This window comes from Elaeis guineensis, chromosome 11 (assembly GCF_000442705.2).
Source record: "Elaeis guineensis isolate ETL-2024a chromosome 11, EG11, whole genome shotgun sequence".
NCBI classification, from domain to species: domain Eukaryota; kingdom Viridiplantae; phylum Streptophyta; class Magnoliopsida; order Arecales; family Arecaceae; genus Elaeis; species Elaeis guineensis.
The window spans coordinates 117,815,606-117,843,272 of NC_026003.2; the positions used below are offsets into that span (position 1 = coordinate 117,815,606).

At 36.9% G+C, this 27,667-nt stretch overlaps 1 protein-coding gene across 2 annotated transcripts; it reads left to right on the plus strand.

Moving 5' to 3' along the window:
* Positions 1-22: 22 nt before the first annotated feature.
* LOC105053894 (NAD-dependent malic enzyme, mitochondrial) lies at positions 23-27,492 on the plus strand. Of its 2 annotated transcripts, XR_012135262.1 has the most exons (20): positions 23-300; positions 454-550; positions 3,733-3,851; positions 4,153-4,320; positions 4,975-5,103; positions 10,491-10,551; positions 11,400-11,503; positions 11,606-11,689; positions 15,764-15,870; positions 18,987-19,098; positions 19,828-19,941; positions 20,222-20,287; positions 24,090-24,162; positions 24,241-24,327; positions 26,047-26,101; positions 26,184-26,255; positions 26,359-26,421; positions 26,498-26,612; positions 26,714-26,865; positions 27,019-27,492. XR_012135262.1 is itself a non-coding variant. In XM_010935228.4 (19 exons), the coding sequence occupies exons 1-19, from the start codon at positions 130-132 to the stop codon at positions 26,786-26,788; spliced, it is 1,872 nt and encodes a 623-aa protein (XP_010933530.1). In that variant the 5' UTR covers positions 23-129; the 3' UTR covers positions 26,789-27,011. The 2 variants fall into 2 exon arrangements, 1 of the variants encoding a protein (XP_010933530.1); XM_010935228.4 differs by lacking the exon at positions 27,019-27,492 and having other exon boundaries at positions 26,714-27,011.
* Positions 27,493-27,667: the final 175 nt, after the last annotated feature.

Consider the following 27,667-nt stretch of genomic DNA (forward strand, 5'->3'; position numbering starts at 1 on the left):
TCCGCATTCAAAGGAGGAGGATACCCAGCAGGAAAGAAAACGACCACACTCCGCTTCCCCAGCTCCTGTGGCCTTTTTCTCATATTCCTCTCTCCTGACCTCCGTGTCCGTCTTCTTTTCTAAGGGAAGATGGCGATCTTCCCGTCGTTGCCGCACGTCCGGCGGTCCCTCTCATCCTCTATCGCACGGAGGCTGAGGCCGCCTCCGGCGGCGAGATCCTTCACCACCACCGAGGGCTCCCGGCCCACAATCGTCCACAAGCGGAGCCTCGACATCCTACACGATCCCTGGTTCAACAAGGTAAACATCCCATCTCATCACCTCTCTTTCTTTCTTTTTTTTAAGAACCTCATCACCTTTCTTGATAGTTTTTTTTTTCAAAGAAACTGTTGATAATTTGTATGAGGAACCAACTTTTTCTTATCCATTGATTGGTTCGTGGCTTACTGTTAGGGGACGGCTTTCTCGACGACGGAGAGGGACCGGCTGGATCTTCGCGGGCTTCTTCCCCCGAATATTATGACTCCGCAGCAGCAAATTGATCGCTTCAGCAAGTTTCTGTGACCCCCCTTTTGGATGAAAATAATTCGACTCTTGTTTTGATTGGTGGAATCTCAGTGTTTAGATGTTCTAGTTCGGCTTTAATTTTTGCACCCAATATGAAATCCTTTGGGATAGAAAGTATTTCCATATCATTTTTGACTGCAAGAATCCTGAATTTAGGCTCCCCCCTCTCCAAAATCATATGTACTAGACACATCCAAGGACCATTTGGCAAGTTCAAAACCCTCCTATGGTTTATGCAGATACCCTGATATTTCTAAGGATGTGACCCAAAGTGAAGTGCAGATGCAAAAATATTCTTGTTTTGCCTACACCTTTCAACCACCATATTGCTTGCTCTCCTAATCCTTCTTTGGCAGCTCATTGATGAGCTCATAGTTGTGTGAGAGGGACAAGGCTACTGCATGATAAGGTAACCAAAAAGGTATCTTTTGGTTGCATGATAGTTGTGAAGAGCTGAAATGAGAGTTGGTGAATGGAAAGGTGACTTTTGGTTGCTCATGTTCCAAGCGGCAAAACAAATGTGGTTAGGGAACAATTTGGCACTATAATTTGGCAACCATATTGCTTCTTTTAGTTGAAAATAGAGATGATGAACCCATGTTATGAGTAAAATCTCGTACCTGATCACTTTCTTTTGCTATTGTGAATATCCTTATGTTTCTAGTTGATTTCTTCTTTTCCTTCTTATCATTATGCGGATAGTAAGAAATGAGAAGGCAATTTAAGAAAGATTAGAAGATTAGCTATTGGGAGATAAATGTTAGAAGAGCATTATTTACACATTGAAATGGATAGAAATAGAAAGTACTTGATATAGAAGCAAGAAGCCAAGAACAACATAATTCATTGTGTTTACAAGATAGAAATGAAGAAGTCAATGTACAATATAAACCTTTGTAAGAGTGTTCAATTGGACGGTATCACATAACAAAATTTGACCCTTTATGTAGATCATTTAAATGTAAAATGACACAAGAGCAGTCATGTTTATGCCTGCCATGGATCGCTAAACATAATTTGAAATCTGATTTTCCTTTTATTTTAGTTTATAAGATTGAAAGGGAAAAATTATGCGTCTCTTATAATACCCCTAAGGAAGGTATATGTTGGGTTGATTTGTCTCATAAGCAAGAATTTAAATCCCATGGGATGGGGTTGTCTCAATTTTTTTATGGAATGGAATGCGCCGCCATTTTGTCCCATCCCGTATCTTGGGACAAGAGATGTCTCAAGACGTCCTAATCGGGATGCTGGGATGCTAGTGGGACATTCCTATCTCGACACATGGGATGGTGCCCCATCCCGATATCCCATGGGATGTTCTGCTGGGATCTGAATCCTTTCTCATAAAAGCAAAATCAGATATTGCCCTCGAAAAGCATCCCAACCCCTTGCTCTATGAAAAATCTCACCCCCATTTTACACCTTTATGGGGTATACGTTATAATGCCTATTGAAAATGAAGAGAGTATACTGCAGAACAACGAAGTATAACATGATCAAGAAGACAGACTTATGCTGGTAAGTAAGGATTCAGATCCCGATGGGACGTCCCATGAGGGTACTATCCTATGTGTCCGGATAGGACTGTCTCACCATCATTCCAACATCCTGATTGGGATATCTTGGGACATCTCTTATCCCAAGTGTCGGGATGGGGTGGAATATCGGTGCATCTCGTTCCATGAGAAAATCGAGACAGCTCAGTCCCACGAGATTTAAAATCCCGCTTGTAAGGACCATAATTACTAGAATTAGGGGTGGCAATTAGGTCGAGTTTGTTTGGATATGGTTCTATTAAAAAATCTAGACTGGAACCCAACCTATATATTAAATGGGTCAAAAAATCTAGATTCAAACCAGGCATTTTTATTAAATAGGTAACTTGACCTGCATAACCCATGTGATAAATAGGTCTAATCAGGTTAAATAGTTTAAGCGGGTCTTAAATGGATTAAATGGGTCTAAAATAGGTTAAGCAAGTCTTAAATGGATTAAATGGATCTAAAATAGGTGATGCAAGTCTTAAACCGGTCTGATTAAATAGGTTTCGAATGCATTAATCAGGTTTTAAATGGGCTAGGAGGGTCTTAAAATAGGTTAAATGCGTCAGGTTATAATCTAGCCAACTATTAACTTGGTCAAAAGAGGCTAAACGGATGAAAGATCTAAACCTGAACCCAAGCTGTTTCATAAACAAGTCTGAACAAATTAACTTGTTTATGACATAGATATGTTATGTCAAACTTGATCTTGTTTAAGGCAGGTTGGTTGGGGGTTGTGCTGGCATCTAGGTCATAAATGGCCACCCATAACTAGAATCTAGCCCACTACTTGAGGTTGACTCAGTGAATCTTTCATTTCCAATCATTAATTTTAAAGGTTCCATTTGCTATCACTTTAAGCTTCTCGAATTCTTAGATCTTTGTTCGAACCCGATGTTTCGCCTTTCTTTTTCCTTGACTTTTCACCACAAATCCAGACCACTTCCCCTACTAGAGCCTTCTCATGTCAATTAGCCACTAGTTCAAAACTGGTTGGCCCATCTTCCTGCCATTTATAAGTCAATGCTTTGGCTGAGTGGTTAAGACATGTTTCTACCCTGCATATCGGGTTTCCCTTTGAGAATTCTCTTGGACCACTGCTTTTATATTTTTCCTACACTTGCATACTCAATTGAGAAAAAAGATACATGTTTTAAATCACTTAAACCTCATATATAAAGATCCAAGGTTTCTGGGACCTATTATTCTTTTCATAAAGATCATGATATAGAGAGCTTAATTTATGAAAATAATTAGATTCGATTGAATGATTTCCACATGTACATTTGATGTCATTGATTGCTGTTGACAGTCATATGTAATGATTATAATGTGGATGAGTTTCATATTCTTTGAAATGTTCTTTGACCTGGCAATGTTGTACATATGTCTAAACTTTTAATAGTAGTTTATTAGAAAGTTGTTGGAAGCAGGTTTCTTTCTGAATCAATTTTAATGTAATAAAGCTTGGATGTGAGAAGGGCAGATAGAACAAGTAAATGTTAGGCAGTCTAAGTTATCCCATAATGCATACAGAGTTTATGGTCTTCTTCCTTGAATAACTTGCAAGGTAGCTCATGAATTTGCTAAGAAATATATTCGAAATTTTCTTTGTCAACAGTGGTTGACTTGAAAAGGCTAGAAGTTCATGCAAGAGATGGACCGTCAGACACCAATGCTTTGGCTAAATGGCGAATCCTTAACAGGTGTCATGACAGAAACGAGACCATGTACTACAAGGTGAGTTTTTCAGTTCAGTGCATATTCTTTCTAATAATATGTTCTGTTCACTTGCTACGTCTTTATTTAAGCTATCTTATGATGACTAAGCTGCATCTTTATGCTATTTTGTAATGCTTGCATAGTATGCTAAGTATTGACCTTTAAAACATTAGTATCAATTGTCACTTGTTTGGCTTGTGTAGAGTCCTCCAGGATGGAGCATCTGGTACTAGTATTTTACATGCTTTTCATTTAAATTGCTTTGTAAAAATCACTTCAGCATTTTTTTTTTTTAATATCTTCTCTGAATATTTTGCAGATCTTAATTGAAAATATCGAGGAATATGCACCTATAGTATATACACCCACTGTTGGTCTTGTCTGTCAGAACTATAGTGGACTGTTTAGACGACCACGGGGAATGTATTTCAGTGCAGCAGATAGGGGGGAGATGATGTCGATGGTTTACAATTGGCCAGCTGAGCAGGTATCTGATTATTGCTTTTTATTTGTTAATCTATTGTATAATAGATTCTTAATAGTTATATTTGTGCTCTAACATGGCCTTTGCTGTGACAGTCTGCTTCGTGATTGATTTTTGTGCTAATATTCATGTATTAGATTTTGTTCACAAAATATTTGAAAATTTTCAAGTAATTCCACTCACACACATTAGAGCAAAACTTGTTTCTGCTGCATCATCAGTTTTCCTATGGCAAACTCTAGGTACTAAGGTTGTATGTAGTGACGTTTTAATTACTGTTTAGCCTTCAGAACCATACATTTTTAGTATGCAGTGCTTTTGCCTATATTTATTCTTTTCACAAGTCTGTATAATATTATGATGGGCCCATGCATCCTGAGGGGAACTTTTCATTTTCTTAAATATTTGTTAAGTTTCATAACAAAAATAATAAAATATATGCATATGGACAAATTCCAAGACTTTGAACATGTATTCTTGCTATTTACTGGCACAAACTTCAGCATTTAACTTGAACTTCTATACCTTACCGCTCTCTTGACTTCATTTTTCACTTATCTTTTTTACCTTTCAGCTTCTTGAAAATCTCAACAATCAGAATTATACTCACTTGTTGTTATCTCAATATGATATCGATGTAGCAATTTCTTATTGTAGGTTGATATGATTGTGGTAACGGATGGAAGTAGAATATTGGGCCTTGGTGATCTTGGGGTTCAAGGTATTGGTATCGCAATTGGAAAGCTGGATTTATATGTTGCTGCTGCTGGAATTAATCCTCAAAGGGTATGTTCTTTGATTTTTGAATTTTATTGGCTTTACATCCATTTCTCTTAATTCCTTTACTCTCACAGTGTTTTGATTTAATCAGTACAGAGATAAGTTATGCTATCATTTCAAATTTGTCACCATTTACCTTCTTTGTGATCTTCTTCATTGTGAGATGTCATTGTAGAATGCACCAAAACTGCATTTTTGTGAAGCTTGCCCATGTATCTTTTGGGGCTTCTACTATGACATGAAGTTCTTGTTTCAAAATCTCAAAATTGGTTGAAGGTTTTGTACTAATAAATCTGAATTCAAAATCATTCCATTCGGAGTTTTTTTTGCTCTATCAACACATTGAACTTCTAAATTCTCATAAGGATCTCCAGGGATTCCTTCTAGAGTCTGTTGAATAATTTTTGTAGCTTACCCTAGTTATGTTGATTGCCTTTAATAAATTGTTTTTTTTTCCTGGATGACATTCATTCATCATGCAGTTGACCAACACACCCTTTTCATAGAAATATCCAATGAGCATTTTTATATATTTTTGAATCTCATCATGATATGCATGATGACATTTCTATATGATGTATAAGTTTTCTCAATAATTCAATCTCTGCAACCAATTATTTAGAACTTATTTAAGGTTATAACTTTCTTACCATATTTGGTTTTTTCAAATAGTAGTTTTTAAGGATTGGCTATATGATTATATAATCAGTACTTTGGTAGTTCACTTTCTTCATTTTAAAATGTTTAGTTCATTATCCGCTAGAAATTTGTAGTCTGTTACAAGTGCAGAACTTTGATATTTATGCATATTAAGGAAAAAGTTTAAGTGAGATTATATATCACAAATATCATCTTGTACAAGTTTCTTGTTTGTTCTCTGACATGACTAGGTAATTAATGCAATTTGGCCATGGAGCTTAGCTAAATTTAGGAATACCTCATGATACTCGGAGCAATGCCATCTGTTCTTTGACAGAAGAAGTTCAACTTCAAGCCTCCTTTGGTTGGAAGATAATAAAATCTGAGTACTATTGCTATTCCCAACTAGAAGTATTATTCCCTGTAATAAGTTTGGACTCTGGAATAGAACTGAATGGGCTTATACCCCCATCTCAAAGGAATAACTCAATAACCAATTTTGCCTCAAAGGAATAATAAATCTCACAATCCCCTAATGGAATAGTTATTCGGGACAAACTTCCCTTTAACCAGAATAATCTCCACTTGACTATTATAACTATTCCTATAATAAGTGACAATTTACATTGCTTGTTTGCTAGGATAGTGGCTATCCCACCTAGGAGTGCAAATGAGTTGAGGCGAGCCGAGCAAAGTTTGAGGTTGCTCGGGCTCCGCTTGGTATTTTAAAGGGCTGATTGAGCTTGGCTTGTATGAGCTCTGAGCCAAGCTTTTATCGAGCCAAGCTGAGTTCCCTTTTATTTTCTTGATAGCCAATCATGTTCAAGCTTGGCTCGTTTGTATGCCCAGCTCAGAAACCTGTTTCAGCTTGGCTCATTTTCTAAATGAGACAAGCTCAAAGAGGTGCTAAGAGCCAATCTTAAACTGCTCATGTGCATCTCAGATCAATTGCAGCCCTAATCCCACCCCTTTTCCCCTTCATCCCTAATTAGAAATGCCTTAATTGTAGCATGACTTAGTAATTGAGAAACTTTGATATAAGGAATAATGGAAAGCAGGGTGGGGGATAATAATGGAAGAGGTAATCATGGAAATAGTAGCATCTTTGAAAGGCACTCTTAATTCAGGAATCTGCTTAGTTCCTGGGACATTCTAATGTGAAAGGAATTATTAGATATTTCAGCTGATGGGCACGTTATTGTTGATTCTGATTTAGGATGGAGGAATAAGGTTATGATCAAACATTTTTGTTTGCAGAAGAGTTGGAGAGATCTAGCAAAGTTTGTAAAGGCAAGTTGGTGATGGATTCAGTTAATTGAGAAAAGAGTAGAAACAAATGGATGAATCCTAGGTTGGATTGGAAATGAGTTGTTTGCTTCTACATTATGGTAATAGATGTAACTTAAGGATGCAATTGTCCTTATTGCTTTAAGGACTAAATAGAATTTGTTCCAAAGGCCTTAGTTATTGATGATAGGACCTCTTTGTAATTTTTTTAATAAAGGTGATCACAACAATTTAATCTATTTTAAGATGTTACAAACAAAGATTTCACTTAAGGTCAAATTGCAAGCTGTTTATTTGGAGAATGAAAAGGAAGACTTCCATTATCAATGGTTGTCTATACTAGGTAGAGTTTGAGGGATGATACCCATTACCTTGTCGTCATTTCTAGAGAGCGATTTGTCACTTGAGTGTAAAGCAAGAACTAAAATGTAGGGGTCCAGGGGATAAAATCTTCTATGAGATTTCTTGTCAATATAATTATTATGTCCATGGAACCTAGCCAAAATGTGCTTTAGATGTGTTATAATAGGCCATCAGGCATCAGTTTGTCAAATGTCCAATGTATCCGTGAAAAGCATCGAGCAATTCAAGAGCGTTAAGGAAATAATAAGAACTCAAGATGGAAGAGAGAAAGTACTAATCATCAAAGACAGTGGAAGAAAAAGTCTAGATATTGTTTATGGCCCTTATTGATACTGATTGGGACCATTAACTTAGAAGAAAGGATGGGGATTGGAGGGAAAAATAGATTCATGTATGGTTGAAGTCTGAAGATGTTAGAATGATGAAGAGGGATCTCTATCCTTGCCAAAGAATTCGGTTATGATGGTTTTGTGTAGCTATTGAAGTTCAAAACTTGAAAGAAAAAGGAGTGGGTGAGCATCTGAGTAAGGTGGAATTTTAGTATGTTGTTCTAAGTGAAATCTTGAATTATACAAATGGTCTGGAAATAAGGGTTGATGAGAAGTAAATATTTTATCACTCATTTGGAGAGGAGTGTGGTTGGCCCTCTCTGCTGTGTCGGTATAGGCCCGGCAAGGAACGGCACATGGGCATACTGAACTGTGCTGCTGGCTGACCACTGGTACCAGCACAACAAACCTTTTGTGCACTTTTCTGAAAAAAATCTTACTTTTAGTTGCAAAATCAATAATTAACTGGATTTTTATGTAAAATTTATGATAATTTTGACAAGTTACACTAAATGAAATTTAGAAAGGCGCTAGCCGCTAGGTGTCTGAGTCATCAAAGGAAAAGGGTCCAATTGTGAAGGAACCCAAAATAATAGGTCATATTCATACTATGAATCCTGATTTTGCACAGTGAGTGACGTGCGAATACTTCTGATCTCCATTGGGTGAACCAAGTTATAGATAGAGCACGTGCAATATTTTATTAGGACACATTGCCAAATTTAATACCTTTCTATGTGTTGCTGCAACTTCATACCAGTTCATCTTTTTTATTCAGGCTTAGGATGTATACGATCCTTGTAAGATTTATGACAATCATTTGCACTGCAAATGACGAAGTGCTGATTTTTTTTTTTTAAACACACCAGGGATGCTATATTCTTGTCCACTTGTATTATATGACTCCCACCTCTCCAATGTTGAAAGCATATTATTTCTAGATAGTTTGGGATGCATAACAGTAACACCATATTAATTTTTTTGAATCCCAAGCACTTGAAAAATTGTGCAATTATCTGTACAAAGGAACTTGCCTTTTATGATAGCCTCCATGGTTTTAGTGGACCACACTACGGTTGGCAGACTCGGTATTGGAGCCCGTGCTGGCCAACTGGTGGTATGGGTTGGTACGAATTCGTATCGGACCGGACGGGCGTGAACCAACATAGAGGAGAAGAAGAGAACCGGAAGGAGGAAAAGAGAGAAAGAGGGGAGAGGGAGGGGAGGGAAGGGGAGGGAAAGAAAAAAAGAGAGGAGAAGTTGCCAGAGAGGCCACCAGAGGGCCTGCGGCTGGCCGCCGGACAGCACAATCACAGCCTCTGATGTCGCGAGCGTGAAACAGAGGGATTGCCTCTGTTTTACGGGATTTTTTTTTAAAAATCCTGATTACAATGAAGCCGGCAATGGGTTAGTGAAGCCGGTATACCCATTGCCGGCTTCATTATTCATCTTCATTTTTAAAAAACACCGACGAGTGAGCAGGGGCCGTCACCTTGTTTTAGGGCTGCGGCTTCGCCCACGCATTTTTTGCCGTCCGGTGGCACGACGGCCACCTGGCGCCCATCGGCAACCTCTTCGCCGGCTGTGCCTCCCTCTAGTACCATCGCTCCCTCTTTCTTTTGTTCGATTAAGTGCTTTATCGAGCGACGCCAAGCAGCAGAGACCTCTACGGTCCTTTGACGGCCTCAGTGGGCCGCTGCCGGCCTCCAGCATTATTGTTCTCCGTCTCCCTCCCCTTCTTTCTCTCTTCCTCCCTTTCCCTCTCCATCCTCCGGTGTGCCGTTTTGCTCGGCCGAACCACCCGGTTTGCCGTTGGGATGGCTCGGATTGTCCTGTACTGTATGGTTTGGGAGGTTCAACGATCCTTGGATCATACACAAGTTTATTCTCAGACTGTTCAGATAATTGTTGCTCTGCAGAACAAAATACTATTTCAATCTTTGCAAGTTGAGTGACCCAACAACTCCTGACTTGCACATTTATATTATTTTCTTGTTAACACATGAATCAACTGATTTCTTCATCACAGCCATTAGATTATCACAAATATTAACATTATTGCATTTTCATCAGATTTCCTTATAATAGTAAACTGAAGGGTATTCTCTTTAATTGTAAATGTGCATTCAAAGGCCTATTGTATTTTACATTCTTGAAGAAGTTTCTCCCATCTCTGACATTAGCCCAATCAGTCTTATTCCTCTGATGATATACATATTTTCTGGGTCATGTATATAACACCATTTGTGCCACCAGTAATAGACTTTTCCATCATAAATTGGATGCTAAATAGGCATGCATGCACTGCTAAGAAGCTTCTAATTGGTGTCCCAAAACCGGAAACCAAGACTCTCATGTGATGAAGGGAAAATATTTTTATCATTTCTTATTACAGATTAGAAACCTGTATCCTTGACTTTCCATTATCTATTATCCAGAATCTTTTCATCAAATTTGAATATCAACACACCTAGTCCAAGTTAATAAGTGCTTCTCCATGTTGTTTGAAGTGCCTCTCATCAACAATGCAATAAATTATTCTGGTCATTAGGGCTTCATTGTAACATTGAAATCAATCAGTTTTAACATCCAATCATCATTGCAACTTCAACTGAAATCCATTGATGGACTAGTCCTCTGGGATCAACAAATGCTCTTTTACTTCATTTCATTACCAACTAGTTGCTGTATTTAATTGAAAACTGGTGGAACAATTTCTTTTTCATAACATTTGTTTTGTTGTCTCTTCATTGAATCTTGTCTTTTCTATTATAGGTGCTTCCTGTGATGATTGATGTTGGAACTAACAATGAGAAGCTTCTCAAAGACCCACTGTGTAAGGTTTCCTTTCACACCTTTTCTTGGGTGATAAATGACCATCATGTATCAAATATTTGAGTGTCATTGCTTAGTAAGTACTTGCCCTTCATGGAAATGCAGAGCTGTTGGTTTCCGTCAAACCAAAACATATTAGACACACACACACATACTTGTTCTTGGCACTCTTTTTCTTAATTTTGGCCATGTGCTTAATGTTGAGAATTCAGGTTGTTTTATAAAAAGGAATAACAAAATTATGGTTAGTTCATTTATTTTAACTTCAATACATAATAACTTACAATCAATGATAAACATTTAATTGTCAGATATTTGTAATTGGAGTTTTCTAACTTTTTAGTATTTTGTTCATTTTGGTGAAATTAATTATCTTGTTATTCTCATCTAAGTTTTGAATTTGAGTCTGAACTGTTGTCTTGTTCTGCCAATTAGTTCAGTCATAGATAAAAATTTTATTTCTAGAGGCAAGGAGGATTCTTGTACTTTGATAACTGGTATATTCAATAATGATCTATTTTTTTAATATTATCATGATAATTTTTGTAATTGTTTTCTACTTACTAACCATTTGTCCATGCAGTCCTATCCACATTTTTATTCAACTACTTGTTTTTCTTCCAGTATCTTAGTGTTGCCTGTCACTTTGGCTATGGGCTATGATAAGTGTTTTGTTTATGATTGCCAATCTATAATTTCAGGCACAGCTCTAGGTGGGTAGGTTAAGGTCCATGAATTCCTTTCGCTTTCATGACATGCCATGTTTGGATTTTGTAATAAAATTACTGGATTTATTTCTGACAATATGTCTTTTCTAGTACTTGCAATAAATATATTTTTACCGAACAGATCTAGGACTTCAAGAGCATCGTCTTGATGGTGATGAATACCTCTCTGTTATTGATGAATTCATGGAAGCTGTTTTCACTCGATGGCCAAATGTCATTGTACAGGTGAGCTTGAATGGTATATTGAAATTTGTTAGTTGAAATTCTTTATTCTTATTTGATAATATCTATCTCGGGGCATGACTAACATCACTAGTCATTTCACAGTTTGAAGATTTTCAAAGTAAATGGGCTTTCAAATTATTGCAGCGTTACAGAAATACTTATCGAATGTTTAATGATGATGTCCAGGTGAACAACTAGCTTAAAGTTATTTAGAGTACTTTTATTTAATTCATTGCCTTATGTATCTATAACATTTAAAAACAAGCTTTTGTCTCCTTGCTGTAATTTTTATGCCTTGCATGTGCGTGTGGTGTGCATGCGTGTTGGAAGATAATTTTTATGAGCACCATGGGAGTCATTTGTTTTAGTAAGGTGCATACATTGCAAGAGATGTTTATATGAAGCTTGCACACCTTATTATAATGAAATGGAAGATTGTATGCATGATGGTATCATGTGTTGACTGATAGTCTACCTTCTTGTGTAGGAGGATCTATTATTTTATGCTATAAACTTTGATGGTATTATAATAAAGCAATATTAAAATAAAATAAGCTTTTTTTTTTTGAAAAAATTGCTGTAAGATATCTGCAAACTTGGATTTTGCAATGGCACATCTTGCTTAACAAATTTTTCTTTAGCAACCAAATGTCAACTAAAATTTCATATACTTTACCGTGTTATGCATGATACTTGATTTTTCAGTTTCTGAATATTACCTTTATAAAATAGGACAACTTTGAAGCTTCTATCTTATGCCGCCTCATGTGTTGCTTCATGGACAATCCAAATGCCTTGCCTGTGTCTTCTCCTTTTTTAAACATTGAATAGGGTTGTTCATTATTGGGGGAGAGCACAGCTTTTAATATTTGGCAAGATGTGGCCACACCATGCGATGTAGGACAGGCAAGGGAAGGGGATCTTTAAGGATTTAGTATGGGGCTGAAACCTAAAGGTGCTGGAATTTCAGATTGAGACTTGAGTTTTCAATAAAACTGGACTGCAAGGTTATGTTTTTTTTGGGAAGAAAATTGGTAATGGATGATTAATATATAACCTAGGGTTTAGGATTCTAGGATTTAAATTGCCTTGCATGACAAAAACATTATCAACATGTATTTCATTCGGGGTGATAACTTCTTCAAGGTTTAATGAATCATGCAAGCCAACTTGTTCTTCAAATAGCTTGAGGATGAAATTTCCGACTTCTTTGACTTCTTGATGTAATTCAGCATTCAAGCATTCTTTTATTTGATAGATCAGTACTAGATGTCACCTCCTTTTCTTCTGGTATCATTGTCAAATCTGTGACAGTCGTACCTTCATCAATTTGTACTTCATTAGACTGTTCAATATTATGTGAATCTTGTGAAGATTTTCCTTTGAAGACCTTTTCTTCCAAAATATGTGTTTCAAATTTTGGGGAAGCTCTGGATTTTCTTTCACCTTCATAGTTATGGAAGTGGATTTGTGCTTTCTCTATTGCCTTGTATACTTATATGATATGAAGGCACTTGGCTTGTAACCGAAATTACCTTCCTTGTCCTTGCATTTGCGCATGCCTGACAATAACTTCAAATGTGAGGTGCTTGACTTCTTTTAATGCATTGCTTTTGGGTGACCCTTCTGTCGTGCAACCAAGATTTATCACTTACTGGATTCTTGAAACTGAGAAGTTTCTTCCACTTTTGCCAATTCCTTCTTTTGGAATTTTCTTGGAAACATGATCATATTTTTTTGCCTTGCTGAATAATTAAGAGCTTTTGGTATTAGGGCAACAAATACTTTTCTTTGTGTGGTTTCTTCATCTCTTCCCAATAGTCATAGAAGCTCAACCTCAATGAATCATCTTATCTTCTATGCCTTCCTTCATATGTAAGCTTGACCTTTCAATCTTTTCTTAGTGAAGTTTACTTACATATGTTTGGACGTCTTGTAACAATCAGAATAATCCTCTAGATTATGGATCCAGTCTAGAAAATTATGTGGTTCAAGATCTCCAGTGAAATCTTCATCAGCACACTGTTGATAATCAGATATGCTCCATTCATTGGATTGTCTGATAGAATATTATGTCATACCACGTTTTCTGATACCAAAATGATGTAGGACAGCCAAGGGAAGGGGATCTGTAAGGGTTTCGGGTAGCGCTGAAACCAAAAGGCGCTGGAATTTCAGGTTGAGACCTGAGTTTTCAATAAAGCTGAACTAACAAGATGATGTTGACTATTATTTAAACTGGGGTTTGGATTCGAGGATTTAAAGTGGTGATTCAAGGCTTATTGCTGTTGAATAATTGAAATCAAGAGCTTGCAGAAATTTTTTGGGAAAAATCTGATGTGTAAACCATAAAAAGTATACAGGAAATAAAGTATGCTTTTGATCAAAATGATTAGAAGAAAGGTTTGTTACAACAAGACGGAAAAAAAGACAAAAAAGGTGAAAGGAAGGAAATTGATGGTGCCAGACTTACTCCAGGACCTTGGAATTACACCTATGGTGTGAAAAGAAAACTCTGTAACTTCCATTCATATTCTGCCTACAAGAGTGAGATACAAGTCTTTATATAGTTTACAAGAGATAAACACTCATTTGATGAGGATTATCAATTCCTATGTTTTTCTCCATCCCAACTAAAAGTTCTCATCTTCATATGTTGGTCACAAAAGTAAAAGGTAATTGCAATCAACTAGATAAAACTTCAAATTCAAATAAATTTATACTTTGTTATTGATTGTGGGACAAAAAATATCCGCAGCATAGATAATTAAACAATCAAATGTATGGATCAATCTTGGCTGCATCATATACTATCAAACTACAAGACTGAGGGTCGAACAAAATCCACCTTCTAGATCTTCGTCACCATGACTACTACAATTTGTGATCAAACAACCCTCAGGTTTGCAGGCTATGCTGATAATTTATACAACATCAGGGACATGCATGCTTATTGTGGGTCTTACAGCTACAATGCAGTAAAGCCCAAATAAATTTTAGCCATATACTTTTAGGTCCTTGATGGCTATCAACGAGCAGGAGTAGATCTTCCAAGTTTTTCTGGGTTGAATTTTTTTCTAGGAGGGTCTTTCTAAGCATTTAATAGAATTTTTGATAGGTAGGGTAGTATTGATTATTGTTGAAATTATTACATAGTAATTTGTTATTAGACATGCTGATACATGTTCTATAATGAAGATATACACCATTTAGAAAGACCAAACACTAATGAGTGCAAATGTTGCTCCTGGTTAAATATCTCCTCCTAAATCTTCATTTGCAATGGTTTATTTAAGAATTCTGATGCCTGGCCTTCTGTTGGTTGTGATGTTCTTTTTCTCTCATACCTCCATATTAGTTCTATTTGACTTCAAGTGTTCAGTTTGGATTTAAATTTGTATATTTCTCATGATTTATCTCTGAGTCAAATAATGTTTGAGTCGTTTTTTCAAAGGATTTTGGATTATTCCAATCAAAAACTGATTGTGTTTCAAGCTATTGTTTTCATCATTTTGCTTGTTGCTTTTTTTATATAATAATAATAATAAGCTTAATAGCTTCTTCCACTTGTTAAGATATTTCATCTATTATTTGGGTATTTGACACTTCCAACCTTGTAGGACAAAATTCTTCAAGAATTATCATTCATCATCCTGGTGTGACGTATTTAGCTCCCGAGTTTGTAGTTTTGTTTTATGACCAATTTGTTACTAGCAGCAAGGCTTCCCAGTTTGCAACAGCAAGTGAGACAATATTCAAATGACACTATCTTGTTTATACTGTTCTTTCCCACCAAAACTATGCAAAAACTCATGAATAGAGCAATTTTGTTTAGAGAACATGCTCATGTTTTGAATAGTGGTTTTTTCAGCTCCCAGTGAAATTATTGGCTGAGGTTCCGGTTCTTTAGGCCATTATTATTCTTAGTTTAGTTTCTCCAGTTGATCATACTCTTTGTAGGTATGTACAAAGTTATTCATCTTTAGGAAGCCTCACTTGTTTACCAACATACGAGCACCTTATTAAAACACACATTGGATTACCATAACTATATTTAGTTGTTAGTAAATTCCAATTGCTTGCTTCTGAAAAGCATTTTGGTGAAAAAGAAACTCTATCGAATTTGGTTATTGACATTGAATTTGCATGCAAACAATTAGCTTGATATCCTAGGTATGTGATTTTGACTTCTTGATAGGTCAGATCTAAATTTTAGTTTTGAGGAGTTTTGAGGTGATGCAACATTCTTTCCATGCACAGGGTACTGCTGGGGTTGCAATAGCTGGTCTTCTAGGAGCTGTAAGGGCTCAGGGAAGACCAATGATAGACTTCCCAAAACAAAAGATTGTTGTTGCTGGTGCTGGAAGGTCTGTATCTGATATGCTTTAAATATCATGACTCGAATATCATAAAGGCTCCTTGTGTACAGAATTATCTTTGGATTAAGAAACAGTCTTGTTGCATTCTGTGCTCAGTCTATGGTGTCAGTTTATCTTCTCCTTCGCTTAAAGGCCCCAAATCTCAGGACTTCAGTAAACTTATTATGGAAAAAAAATGCCAATACACTCGAGCAAATATTTTACTAAAGATAGACTGATCTTGCTGTTATAAATTAGAAAGAAAATATCACATTTTATTTCATCTTGTAGAGAAAATGAAATGAATTGATATGTTAAATACATTATATTGATTGTAAGATAAAATATTTTTTTATTGAAGATGATAATTGGTAATAGTACAGCAAAATTTGTGCTCCATTTTTAGATGAGTAGGATAAAAGTTTTATCTTCTTTGGCCAAGAAAAATGCTGAATATGGTAGAATACCAATGTCTCTCACAAGTCTTGTTAATGGTTGATTATATCATTGATGGAATAGAATGATGTACAAATTGCTTCATGGTATTCGGTTTACAAGTCACATTACTAGGGGCATCTGAATCTATAGCATATTAAGACATGGCGCCCGAACTAATAGGAAAGACCATCTTTTATTAGACTTAGATGATAATGCAGGAGCATAATGATCTAAGTGCACAGTTTGCGAAATAATTGTATAATTCTTAGGGGGTTGTTGCAGCCTCATAGATGGAGCTACACTGCAGTCATTTTGGAGCCTCGTAGATGGAGCGACACTGCAGCTACACTGCAGTCATTTTGGAGCCTTGTAGATGGAGCTGCACTAAAGCTCAAGCTACAATGCAACTTAAGTTGCTTGTACCTTCATATACATGGCTCTATCTCCTTTGTTTGAATGGGCATGAAGAGTGATGGAGGGAGGAGAGAAGGATGAGAGGGAGGAATGGAAGAGGGAAGGAGAGATAGAGGGGGAGGTTGGGGGTGAGGAAGGAGAGGATAGGGAGAGCCACTGCTTGTTGGAGCCTTGGTATCTGGATTTGGTGAGGAGCGTGCATAAGCATCTGTGAAGGCAGGAGGGAGTGGTGGATTAAGGGGAAGGTCGGGGATTAAAGTCCAGCAAGGTGTGGATGAGGGAGGTCAGGCAGCATGTGAGTGAGGAATGTTGGTGAACTCTGGTGAGGTGTGGTTAGGAAGATCGGTGAGATGTGGGTGAGAGAGGTTGGGGGTTGGTCCGATAGGGTGTAACCAAGGAGATTTGGCAAAACATGGGTGAGAGAGGTTAGGACTTCTAGCGAGGCATGGTTGGGGAAATCCAATAAGGCATAGTTGAGAGTGGTAGGGGAGCTTTGGTGGATGTGATCTTGGGAGATCTAGTGAGATGTTGGTGAGAGGTGTTGCGTGGACGTCTAGCGAGGCATGGCCAAGGAGATCTGGCAAGAAGTGAGGTCAGGATGGGGCACCCGGAGGAAGGCGATACATAAGATGGAGTGTAAGGCTTGATCAAGATGGAATAAAGATAATATTTTTTTTAAAAAAAATTAAGATACTTGAGCAGTTTCAACTCATCCTGTGACAGCCCTAAGTTGCAGTCCACCAAGAAACCAAACTTAAGGTGCAACATGGATGGCTAAACTATGCTGAACCGGGTCAGTTGGTTACTGTACATCCCGGAATGGTACAGTATGGACCCATACTGTACCATACCACCTGCTGACTAGTATAGATTCCAATACGGCAATACCAGTTTGGCAAATCTTGGGTGCAATTTGAGTTGCAAGCATCCAAATAAGTGGGTTGGTCCATACCTACAACTTAAGTTGTATGCGGTTCCACTTACAAGACTCCAAACAGACCTTTAATTTCAATATTGGTGGTTGAGTGAAATTAGAGTCATGATGGAGTCCAGTTTGACTGCCTTGGAATATAAGTAGTGTGGTAAGGGAGTTATTTTACATTAACCATAAAGCATGACTTGGTAAGTCTTGTGGTTCATCTTTATATCTTTATGAATGAGCTAAAGGTTTTGGATTTTCTGAAAATTAATCTTAGTAAGTGAGTGAATCATTCTACAATCAAGTGTGTGGTTTGGTCATATTGAATGTCATCCATGATTAACAATGTCAGATGGCATCCATTGCCTCTAGTGAATTGCATCTGGGTTTATTCTCTATCTTTTGGCTGGTCCATTTCAGGTTTGGCCATTCTTGCAGGCTCAGTCTGCGTCATCTTTAGGATATTTATCTTATGCATTGTACATATTTATCTTATGCATTATACATGTATGCATTAGGGTGGTGTTTGAGTGCCCAGTTATGCCACACGAGGATAGCATGAACAGGAGCTAAAATGTAACTGGCAATTTCTGATATGATTACAAAGTGGAGAGGGGTCGTGGAAGTGTGAAGAGACAGGAGAGTTTGGAAATCTCATATTATGACATAATGAGGATATTGTGACTTAGCTTTTGAGTTGATTGTGGTATCCTGTATATGTTTGAAGTTCTGGAATTCCATTCCAATTGTAAAACCCATAGTGCATCCCACATTGGCAATGATCTGTAATCCAATGCCCTTGCATAATACCCTTCTACAGGATAAATACTACCAGGCATTCTCGTGTCCACTAAGTAGCATATTTTGGTAAAGCACCACATATCCTTCACCTAATCATTATCCTTATGATTGTCATTGAAAAAGAAATTACAGCGCTTTCTCATTACTAAATGACTTGCTAAGCTCTTGACAACACATTTGAATCACCTTGAGATTGCAGGATTTTTCAGGATGGCTGTTGCATTTGATGGTGACAGTTTCTCAGTTGGCAACTCATTGTCCAAATATATTCTGCTTGTTTACGACTCAGGGTTTTGTGGAGTTACAATGTTAAGGGCTCCTTTTTCAATTAATTATGCTCATCTTTGAGCTACCATATAGAGCATAAATTTGTTTAGTTGTCGTTGCTATTGTTGTTTCAAAAGATGTTTTAGTGGCTTGTTCACTTTTATCAGTGGCTAATACAAATGGTAACCTTGTATATTGAATTTAGACACTTCATTTCATATTTTGAATCTCATCATTTCGAACATATGATACTAAATTATTTTATTTTTGTCTAATGTCATTACAGTGCTGGGATTGGAGTTGTCAATGCTGCAAGAAAAACTATGGCAAGAATGCTGGGTAACAATGAATCAGCTTTTGAAAGTGCTAGGAGCCAGTTCTGGGTGGTTGATGCTACGGTGAGCGTGATGCTCAAATTATTTGTTTTTATCATGCAATCTTCACCAAGAAAAATTAAAATTTAAAAGATTATAAAAATTTAAATTTACAAGGATTATATTATACACTTCAAGTACAGATATGTTTATGCTTCCAGGAGAACCAAGTCCAGTACTCGACAAAAAGAACAGAAAAGAGTAACCATGACTCATAAGTTTTTCATTTATACCCTAAAGGCTTATTCTTCTACATTAAAACAATGGAAACTGGGATAGGGCATTTCAGTTTGATGTAAGGATGAGGTGTTTTTACTTTTGATGTCAAAAATTTACATGGTTGCTTGCTAGGAATAATATCCAACCAAAGAAACTCAATGAAAAAGACAGAAAAATTATTTCTTCATATGTAATTATTTTTCTTTGCTTTCATTTGTGCTTTTATATGGTATATCTCTTCTCTCTCTACCCCCTCTCGAACTCCTTACGATTATTGGTCTGTGTAATCTATACATTTAAATACCTTTTCTTCCTTGTTGACTGCTCAATATGCAGAAACTAAAAGTTATGTACCATAACCAATTTGGACTTTTTTAAGCATATTTTACAATAGATTATGTGAGGTTGTGTATTGCAGTTAGTAGTCGAACCTCTGAAGAATTTTATGTATTTTCTCTGTATTGCCCATCTTGCTTATTGTTTTTACCTTGGATACAAACCAACTAATATTTTTTCCACGTCATTAATTCTCAGGGTCTAATAACAGAAGGCCGTGCAAATATTGATCCAGATGCTTTACCATTTGCCAGAAAGCTCAAGGAAGTGAGCCATCAAGGTCTAACTGAAGGGGCAAGCCTAGTTGAAGTGGTATGTATGTTATGTATTGGTAAAAAATAGTTAATTATTCATTTAGTGATTGTCTATTTGTCTTGTGTGCATATGGTCGTTCAGTATTGTTTGTTTCTTAAAATAATGATTGGCAACGCATCAGCATCCTAGATATCTATGCTTGTTAAAAAGTTACCCAATTGCATGATGTATGCTTTAGGAAAAAAAAACATGATGATTGTTATTAGTATTTTATTTCTTTCTACTTTCTTGATTATGTTGTATTGATCACATCTTTGCTTGCCTGTGTATGAATCAGGTTAAGAAAGTAAAGCCTGATGTTTTACTTGGATTATCCGCAGTTGGTGGTTTGTTCTCTGAAGAGGTAAACATATTTACAAAGGCATTATGAAATATGAATCGGGTATTTTTTTTTTTCCTGTGAATTTTTTCACTTTTATAAGCTATGTAATTGATATTATTCCTGTGAATATAATGCTGATACTGTATTACTTACATGGTAAGACTTGATCCCTACGGAGTAGGGACCATATGTAACCTATTTTTAAATAGGGAACACGACTTGTATGGTTCTTTAAGAATGAATACATATGTAAATTTCTGAAGTAAATCTATATTGGCAATGAATATATGCTTAAATTTGTTGTGCATGTAATTTCATACCTGCGAGAAACTTCACTTGCTTGTTGGTATTTGGATTTGTAATACACTAATCCAAGCAAATAAAGACATGCTCCTGTGACTCATTGGTTCTTAAGGATACATGCTCTGCAGTGATAGTTATTTCATATGCTTTTACGTTTATATGAAATGCTTAAACTTCTTGTGCTCAAGGTTTCTAAACTTGATTTTTGGTTTTAGTTTGGGCCAGGATGAATGTGTTCTCTTTTCGCAATTTTGACATTTCAAACTCCATTTTAGCCATTTGAATGAATAATATTACAAAAATAATAAAAATAACACTAACCATGAAATATTCCATATATCATTTCAGATTCCCATTCTGGATCTATGGGTGTAAAATGTTGGTGTTGTCAAGTAAGCAATAAAAATGTAAAGGTCAAGTTTCACATAATCTTAGAATCTATTGATCTATTCTTTTAATGCAATTAAACATATTTTGATCTAAAGTTCTGTGATATGAACACAAATGCAGGATCAAATCTTGCAAATCTGTTCTTGGAGGGGGAAAAGAATCTACTCTAGGATGTCAATGGGCCAACCTGCTTGCATGGTTCAATTTTTTTCAGGCAGATCATCCAGTTGGGCTTATTAAAACTTTTGCGCATTCTTTGTCAAGACCATCCCATTGATATCCCATAAACCGATTTTCTCCTGTTTCAGCTAAAACAATCTTGCAAAAACCTGAAAAGAAAGTTTGAACCTTGCAAAAAAATTATGAACTAGGGCTTGCCCTAGTGGTCATACTCTGCTTAGCAACTAGGTGGATCCGAGTTTTGGATAGTTCATCTCCAACTATTGGGACCTAGGTAATTATTGAACGAGCGGATCTCCCTCTTTTTCTCGCAATTTTTTTTTTTAAAAAAAAGTTACATCCTTCGTTCGATTTTAGAACTAAGCACCCAAAAAGCTTTGAATTGTTTTTGAAACTTCGAGCAGTTGTTTTTAATCTAAAGAAATAGCTTCTTCGAACACTAAAAATTTTAAGAATTATCTAAAGGATGTCCATTCTCATGTACATAGTTAATGAAATGAAGACAGTGCCCAGTTACCTGAAAAATGTCCATCCTCACATGTATAGTTAATGAAATGAAGACACCACCCAAATATAATGCTAAATACTCATGTAGTTAACAAATTTGGTTCCTATATTTGTTTTTGCTAAATTTGATCCCAAAGCAGCCCAAATTACTGAAATTGTCTGAAACTGCACCAAAACTGGTTGGGTTTAGCCAAAAGTATGGTTTATCAAACCGTCTTAAATTGGACGGTTCGGTGTGTGCCAAACCGTACCAACAGCTGAGTACTGCGGTTCGGGCGTCTGATCTGGAATGCTGGCGAAGATGCAATGAGGAAGAAGGAAAGAGAGGAAGAGAAAGAGGGGTGGAAAAGAAAAGGAAAGGCTAGCGGTGGTCGACAGTGGCCCACTGAGGCCGTCGGATGGCTGTCGAGCCTCCGAGTCTCCTTGGTCCTGCACGAGATGTGAGAAGAGAAAGGCAAAGCGAAGGGAGAGGAGGGAGGGGAAGACAGTGGGGAGGCTATTGTGGCCGTTGGGACGTCTAAAACATACCCGTCGCCGCCACGCGGATGTTTTAGGCGGTCTGGCTGCTATCCGGTGGCCTCCCCACCACCTTCCCCTTCTTTCCCCTCTCTCTCTCTCTCTCTCTCTTCTCATTTTCTCTCGCGGAGGACCACGGAGCCTCGGAGGCTTCGGTGGCCCTCCAGCGGTCTACATGGCCCTCCGATGGCCATCGCCGATGTCTTCACCTGTCTCTTTATACCTCCCTCCCTCTCTTGCTCTCTCTTTTCCTTCCCGGTTCATCCCCCATTTCCGTGTCATTTTGGGCCCAATATGGTCTGGTACAGGATCATACCGACTCATACCACCGACTGGCTGGCACGGGATTCTATTCTAAGTCAGTGATCCTTAGCCAAATCTAGGTAGAAACTGATGCGGTTTTGGATCAACTACATCCAAAAAAAAAAGTGTATTTTAAACATTCCTTCATTTGGAACATTTTCGAGCAAGAAATTATGTTTGGATACGTTTTTGAATGATTAATCAATTGACATGATTTTTGCAATAGGAAGTTGCCATGCTTATGATATTATCTTCATGAAGAACCTGTGAGAGTTATTTTCAAAGACTATCAATCATTTCTTAAGTAATCTAGTCACCAACATATGCTTCTCAATGCCTTAATTGCTTTTCATAATCTTTCTTGATATAAGAAATAGACTTAACTGTCCATCTTTTGTGGCTTTGTTTCTGCATTAATGGTCAAATCTGTTTCTGACATAAGTTCTAGCTATATTATCTTCTAAATGTAGTGCCTTGCTGTAACTTGTAGTATGGCAGAACATGGAAAAAGCTTTTCTAAATGAGTATAAAATTGGAGAATCGCTGCATTGGGCTAGGCATTGGCATCTGCTTTGCTTTGGAAACAATAGTCATTTGGATTTGCTAATTGAGAGGGATAATTAAGAAATCCAACCTTTCCGTTCACTTCCTCTCTAGGAAGTGCCACTAGGCTCGAGCCTGCATGCAGACTGTGAACAACTTGAAGCAAGATGGGCAGCAGTTCTCCAAGTAGCACCTTTTCATTTTTTTCTCTTTTTTTTTTCCTTTTTAGTTTGCTGAGTGCCAAATATCGGTAGGAGGATGGGTTTGTCCATGGTTATTGGAGTGGAAAACTGAACACCTGTGCTTTCTTGGACCGCCATTTTATATCTAGTCCTTACAAAATGGACTGTTTTACATCTGATCCTCTACACTCACTTAGTCCTGTTTTTATACCAAGTTATGCGCGTTTCTATCACATTTATGGCTGTGCTGGGAATAAAATGAGCAGACAGCAGGGACTAAACATAAGGTGGTAGTCAATCCTGCGGCCAAACATCAATTTCCCCTCTTGGATGTCAGCCCACTGCAGGACCAGCAACTGCAGTTTTCTGATGAGATCTGTGATTCTTGTGATTTAGATAATGGCCATACAATTCTCTTGGCTCCTAAAATACTTGTTCATCTTTTAAACATTTAGATTGTTAGTTCTTTTTTATCGGCAAACAGCCAATTTGATGTTGATTAAATGGAAATGAAAGTTTTAGAAAACATAGGAACTAAGAAAGAGGGGACTTGCCATCTTTACACATTTCAGTTCATAACTGTCTGATGGAAACACTACAAAAAGGTAAAAAGAAAGAAAAAAAAATCCTGTTTGACTTCTTGATTTTTCATGAAGTCTGCGCTAATGATTAATGGGGTGTGTGGAATTCCTGTACATGTAGCAGTACATGAAATGTTGCTTTACAATTTTATGAGGTTTTAGGTCCTTTTTAAGTTCTTTTTTTCCAGTTGACAAAGTTTCTGCAAATCTGATGTTTTTTGGTTCATTTTCGTTATTAAGAGTTCTATTTAACACTCAGTTGAATGCAGAAAATTTATTAGGGTTCCAACTTAATGTTGTCTTTTGGATTATCTTTAGGTTTTAGAAGCCTTGAAGGATTCATCTTCCACTAGACCAGCTATCTTCGCGATGTCAAATCCTACAAAAAATGGTTTGTGAAATGATTTGATTTGCTTTATATTATCTGAATGTTCTTCTTTTCTGATTTTTCATAATCTTTATGTGGTAGCTGAATGTACACCTGAGGAAGCCTTTTCCATACTGGGTGAGCATATCATATTCGCAAGTGGAAGCCCATTTCATGACGTTGATCTTGGTATGTCTTGTTTTGCATTTATTTTGGTATTCAGTTATTGTTACAAATTCTTAGATTTGTCCTTGTTTCAGAAAGGAATGGTGATACCACAAACATTAATCTCTGTACCTTGATATGAAGGCTGAAAACTAATTGAGTTTTAATTATCAAAATTGTTAAAATGGGACTCAACTTTGTCATTTATGTTACTTCTAGAAAAATGTTATGATGCAATGCAGAGAGCAATTTAGAAAGTTCTGGAATAAGCGTCTATGGTATCATTCGAAGCTTTGATAACTGTTCTATCAGTTCCAACAATATGGTTGCTAAATTTTGCAAGGAGACCCCAGAGAATCAGGCAGTGATATCACCTTTTAGATGTTATATGAGGCCATGACATCTGATGTTACACTCTAGCAGACTTACCGTAAGTACAAGCCCTACCATGACAAGCATGAGAAAAGTTTTCATGAATTGGATGTTGTCAAACTCAAGGAACAAGTGTCTGATGAATTTATGATGCAGGTAATCTGCTTGTAGTGCATACACACAAAGAAACCCAGATGTGCATATGCACACATAGAAATGATCAAATTGTTGGATGGAGGGGGAGTTGGAATATGGAAATAAGGGATCTTAGATAGTGTTCCAAAGAGAATCGGAGAGGAAATTGATACTATAATTTCTATGGATGATGACTTGCTCCAATAGTTTGCCTCTCCAAGAGCATAGAACAATAAACACTTGGGAAGAATGTCAGTGAGAAAGATAGAGAGTTTCAAATTTTGTATCTTTTTATAAAATCCAAGGATTTACACTTTCATATAAGGTGCATTTATGGAAGTGCCCCTTGAAGATAGTTGATTTAATACCATGATCATTTTAATATGAGATTTAATGGCTGTATTTTTAAGTTCAGTTGTCATGATGATTTAAATGACAGATCAGTGTACTAGTATAATCATGTATTAGCCGTCTTCAATTTAAAATGGTATCTTCCCATCTTTTTATATGTTATTGACTTATTGTCTTCTAACCCTTTGGTGAATCGTTTAATAATATGCCTGTCCAGTGAAGCTTTCTTGATGAAAATTCGTTCTAATGTTAATCAAGTCTTAAAGGGAATCTAGTGAAAGGTGATGGTTGATGTGTTAGTTTGTCTTATATGTAAAACATGAAATAGAAAGGTATCATTCTGTGATACTTGAGTATTTCTCACTCGATTCCTAATCCTCTATTAGAAAACGAAATTTTGGTGGTTTAATAACATCAAGTGTGAGCTTAAGATATGAAAGTACCTCCATCCAAGTACTCAGATACTTGGACTATCTCAAACTCCCTAGTTTTATTGCTACCATGTTGATTATTAACCAGCCAATTCCAAGTACCCAATTACGGGAACAACTAGTGGATTGGCATATGCCAGAGTATTATATGGATTGCAATTTATTCATTTAACTGGATCTATCTTTTTGAATTTTTATATTTCAGCTAGTTTGACCTTCAATAAGATGTCAGATGAGAAATGTTGCTTCTGTAGTGTTTTTGGATATCTTGGCCATAGGTGCGTGTCCCTTTAGGTAAAGTCCCTCTATACGTCAGCAGTTACTAGAAGCACAGTGAGCAAGAGCTACTGTACATGGATCTTTCTTGCAATCCATCAATATCACTGTAAACTTGCTGATGCTTATGTTAAGAAGCTGACAAGTTCTTAAGCTTGTAACTGGTTTCCTTGTGCAGGAGACGGTAAAATTGGCCACTCCAACCAGGGAAATAACATGTATCTGTTTCCTGGGTTTGTTCTGTTGCCTCTTCTCCTTTCAAAATGTCATTTCCTTTTCTTTTGCTTCTGAATGATCATGTACGTTGTTATGCAGCATAGGCCTTGGTACCCTTTTGTCTGGTGCACGTGTTATCTCTGATGGCATGCTTCAGGCTGCAGCTGAATGGTAGCCTTACAATAACCTTCTGCCATAAAAAATTATTTATTTGCCTGTAAATATTCATTGTATAGGCCTCATTTTGTTGCATTAATCATGAAACTTTTCACAGCCTGGCTGCATATATGAAAGAAGAGGAGGCTCTTAAGGGGATCATATACCCTCCGATATCCAGGTTTGTTGTACATCTTCCAATACCAATTGATGTAAAGGGTCGTTTGTTCATGCATGGTGATGGACAACTATTGCAGCATAAGGGACATAACGAAGGGGGTAGCTGCAGCTGTGATGAGGGAAGCTATAGCAGAGGATCTAGCAGAGGGATACCGTGACATGGATGCTCGGGAACTTCAAAGACTTAGTCAGGTGGATATATGCTTTACGTGGATGTTTGTAGTCCTGTGACTCCTGTCAGTAAGTTGAAGTAATTTTGCTTTCTTTCTAATATCAATACTGATGTGTTGCAGGAGGAAACTGTAACATATGTAGAGAACAACATGTGGAATCCAGTCTATCCAACCCTGGTTTACAGAAAGGACTGAAGCGCCATCTCTCTTGCCAGGTTATTTTTTACAATTACAGGCGACAGGCAAGTGTATGAGCATCGTGAAGACCTATCGTATGATCTGAAGTAACCTTGTGCCTTCTCAATAGGGAACTTTATTCGCATTATGATAGATATCTCTTATTTACAATTGCCCTTATCTATATCATTTTGACTGGCTTAGTCTGCTACCACTAATACATTTTTTTTAAAAAAATTTCTATTCAGGTATATTAGAATTGCAGTATACTTTGTTATTGGAGTTCACTGGGCATGCAAGGTTTAGCGTTTGCATGCCTTTTTGTTGGCATTTAGCAGGATTTGAGGTTTTCAAAAAGGTCTTTTTTCAGAATCATACGTTTCCAACATAAACCGGTTGATTGAGCCAAGAGACGTGTGTGAAGAAGCATACTTTTGACATGATTTCTGTCCTCAATCTCTGTTTTCGGCAATGGGAGCTGTGATAATAAAAATAGTTTGGAGAACGATCGTTTGCCCTTACTCTCTAGCACAGAAATTTTTGAGTTGGCAAAATCACTGAGGTAGCTTATCGATTTTTGTATTTTAGATCTTTGCCACTTGGGAGTTGGTTTGATAGGCTGGCACAACATTGAGTAGACCTATAATTTTTCCAATTCTGAACAAAGAAGTTATGTACCCTTTTCTTGGAATTGTGGAAAAATAAATTATCATGGTATGATAGTTGATGTGAGAGAAATATATATATATATATATATATATATATATATATATATATATATATATATATATATATATATATATTTGATTTGTGGATGAATGTTCACCCCGGACAAGTTAGATCAGGGCCAAAAAGGATATAGCGCATCCCCACGTTGCTCAGCATGTTTCCACAAGG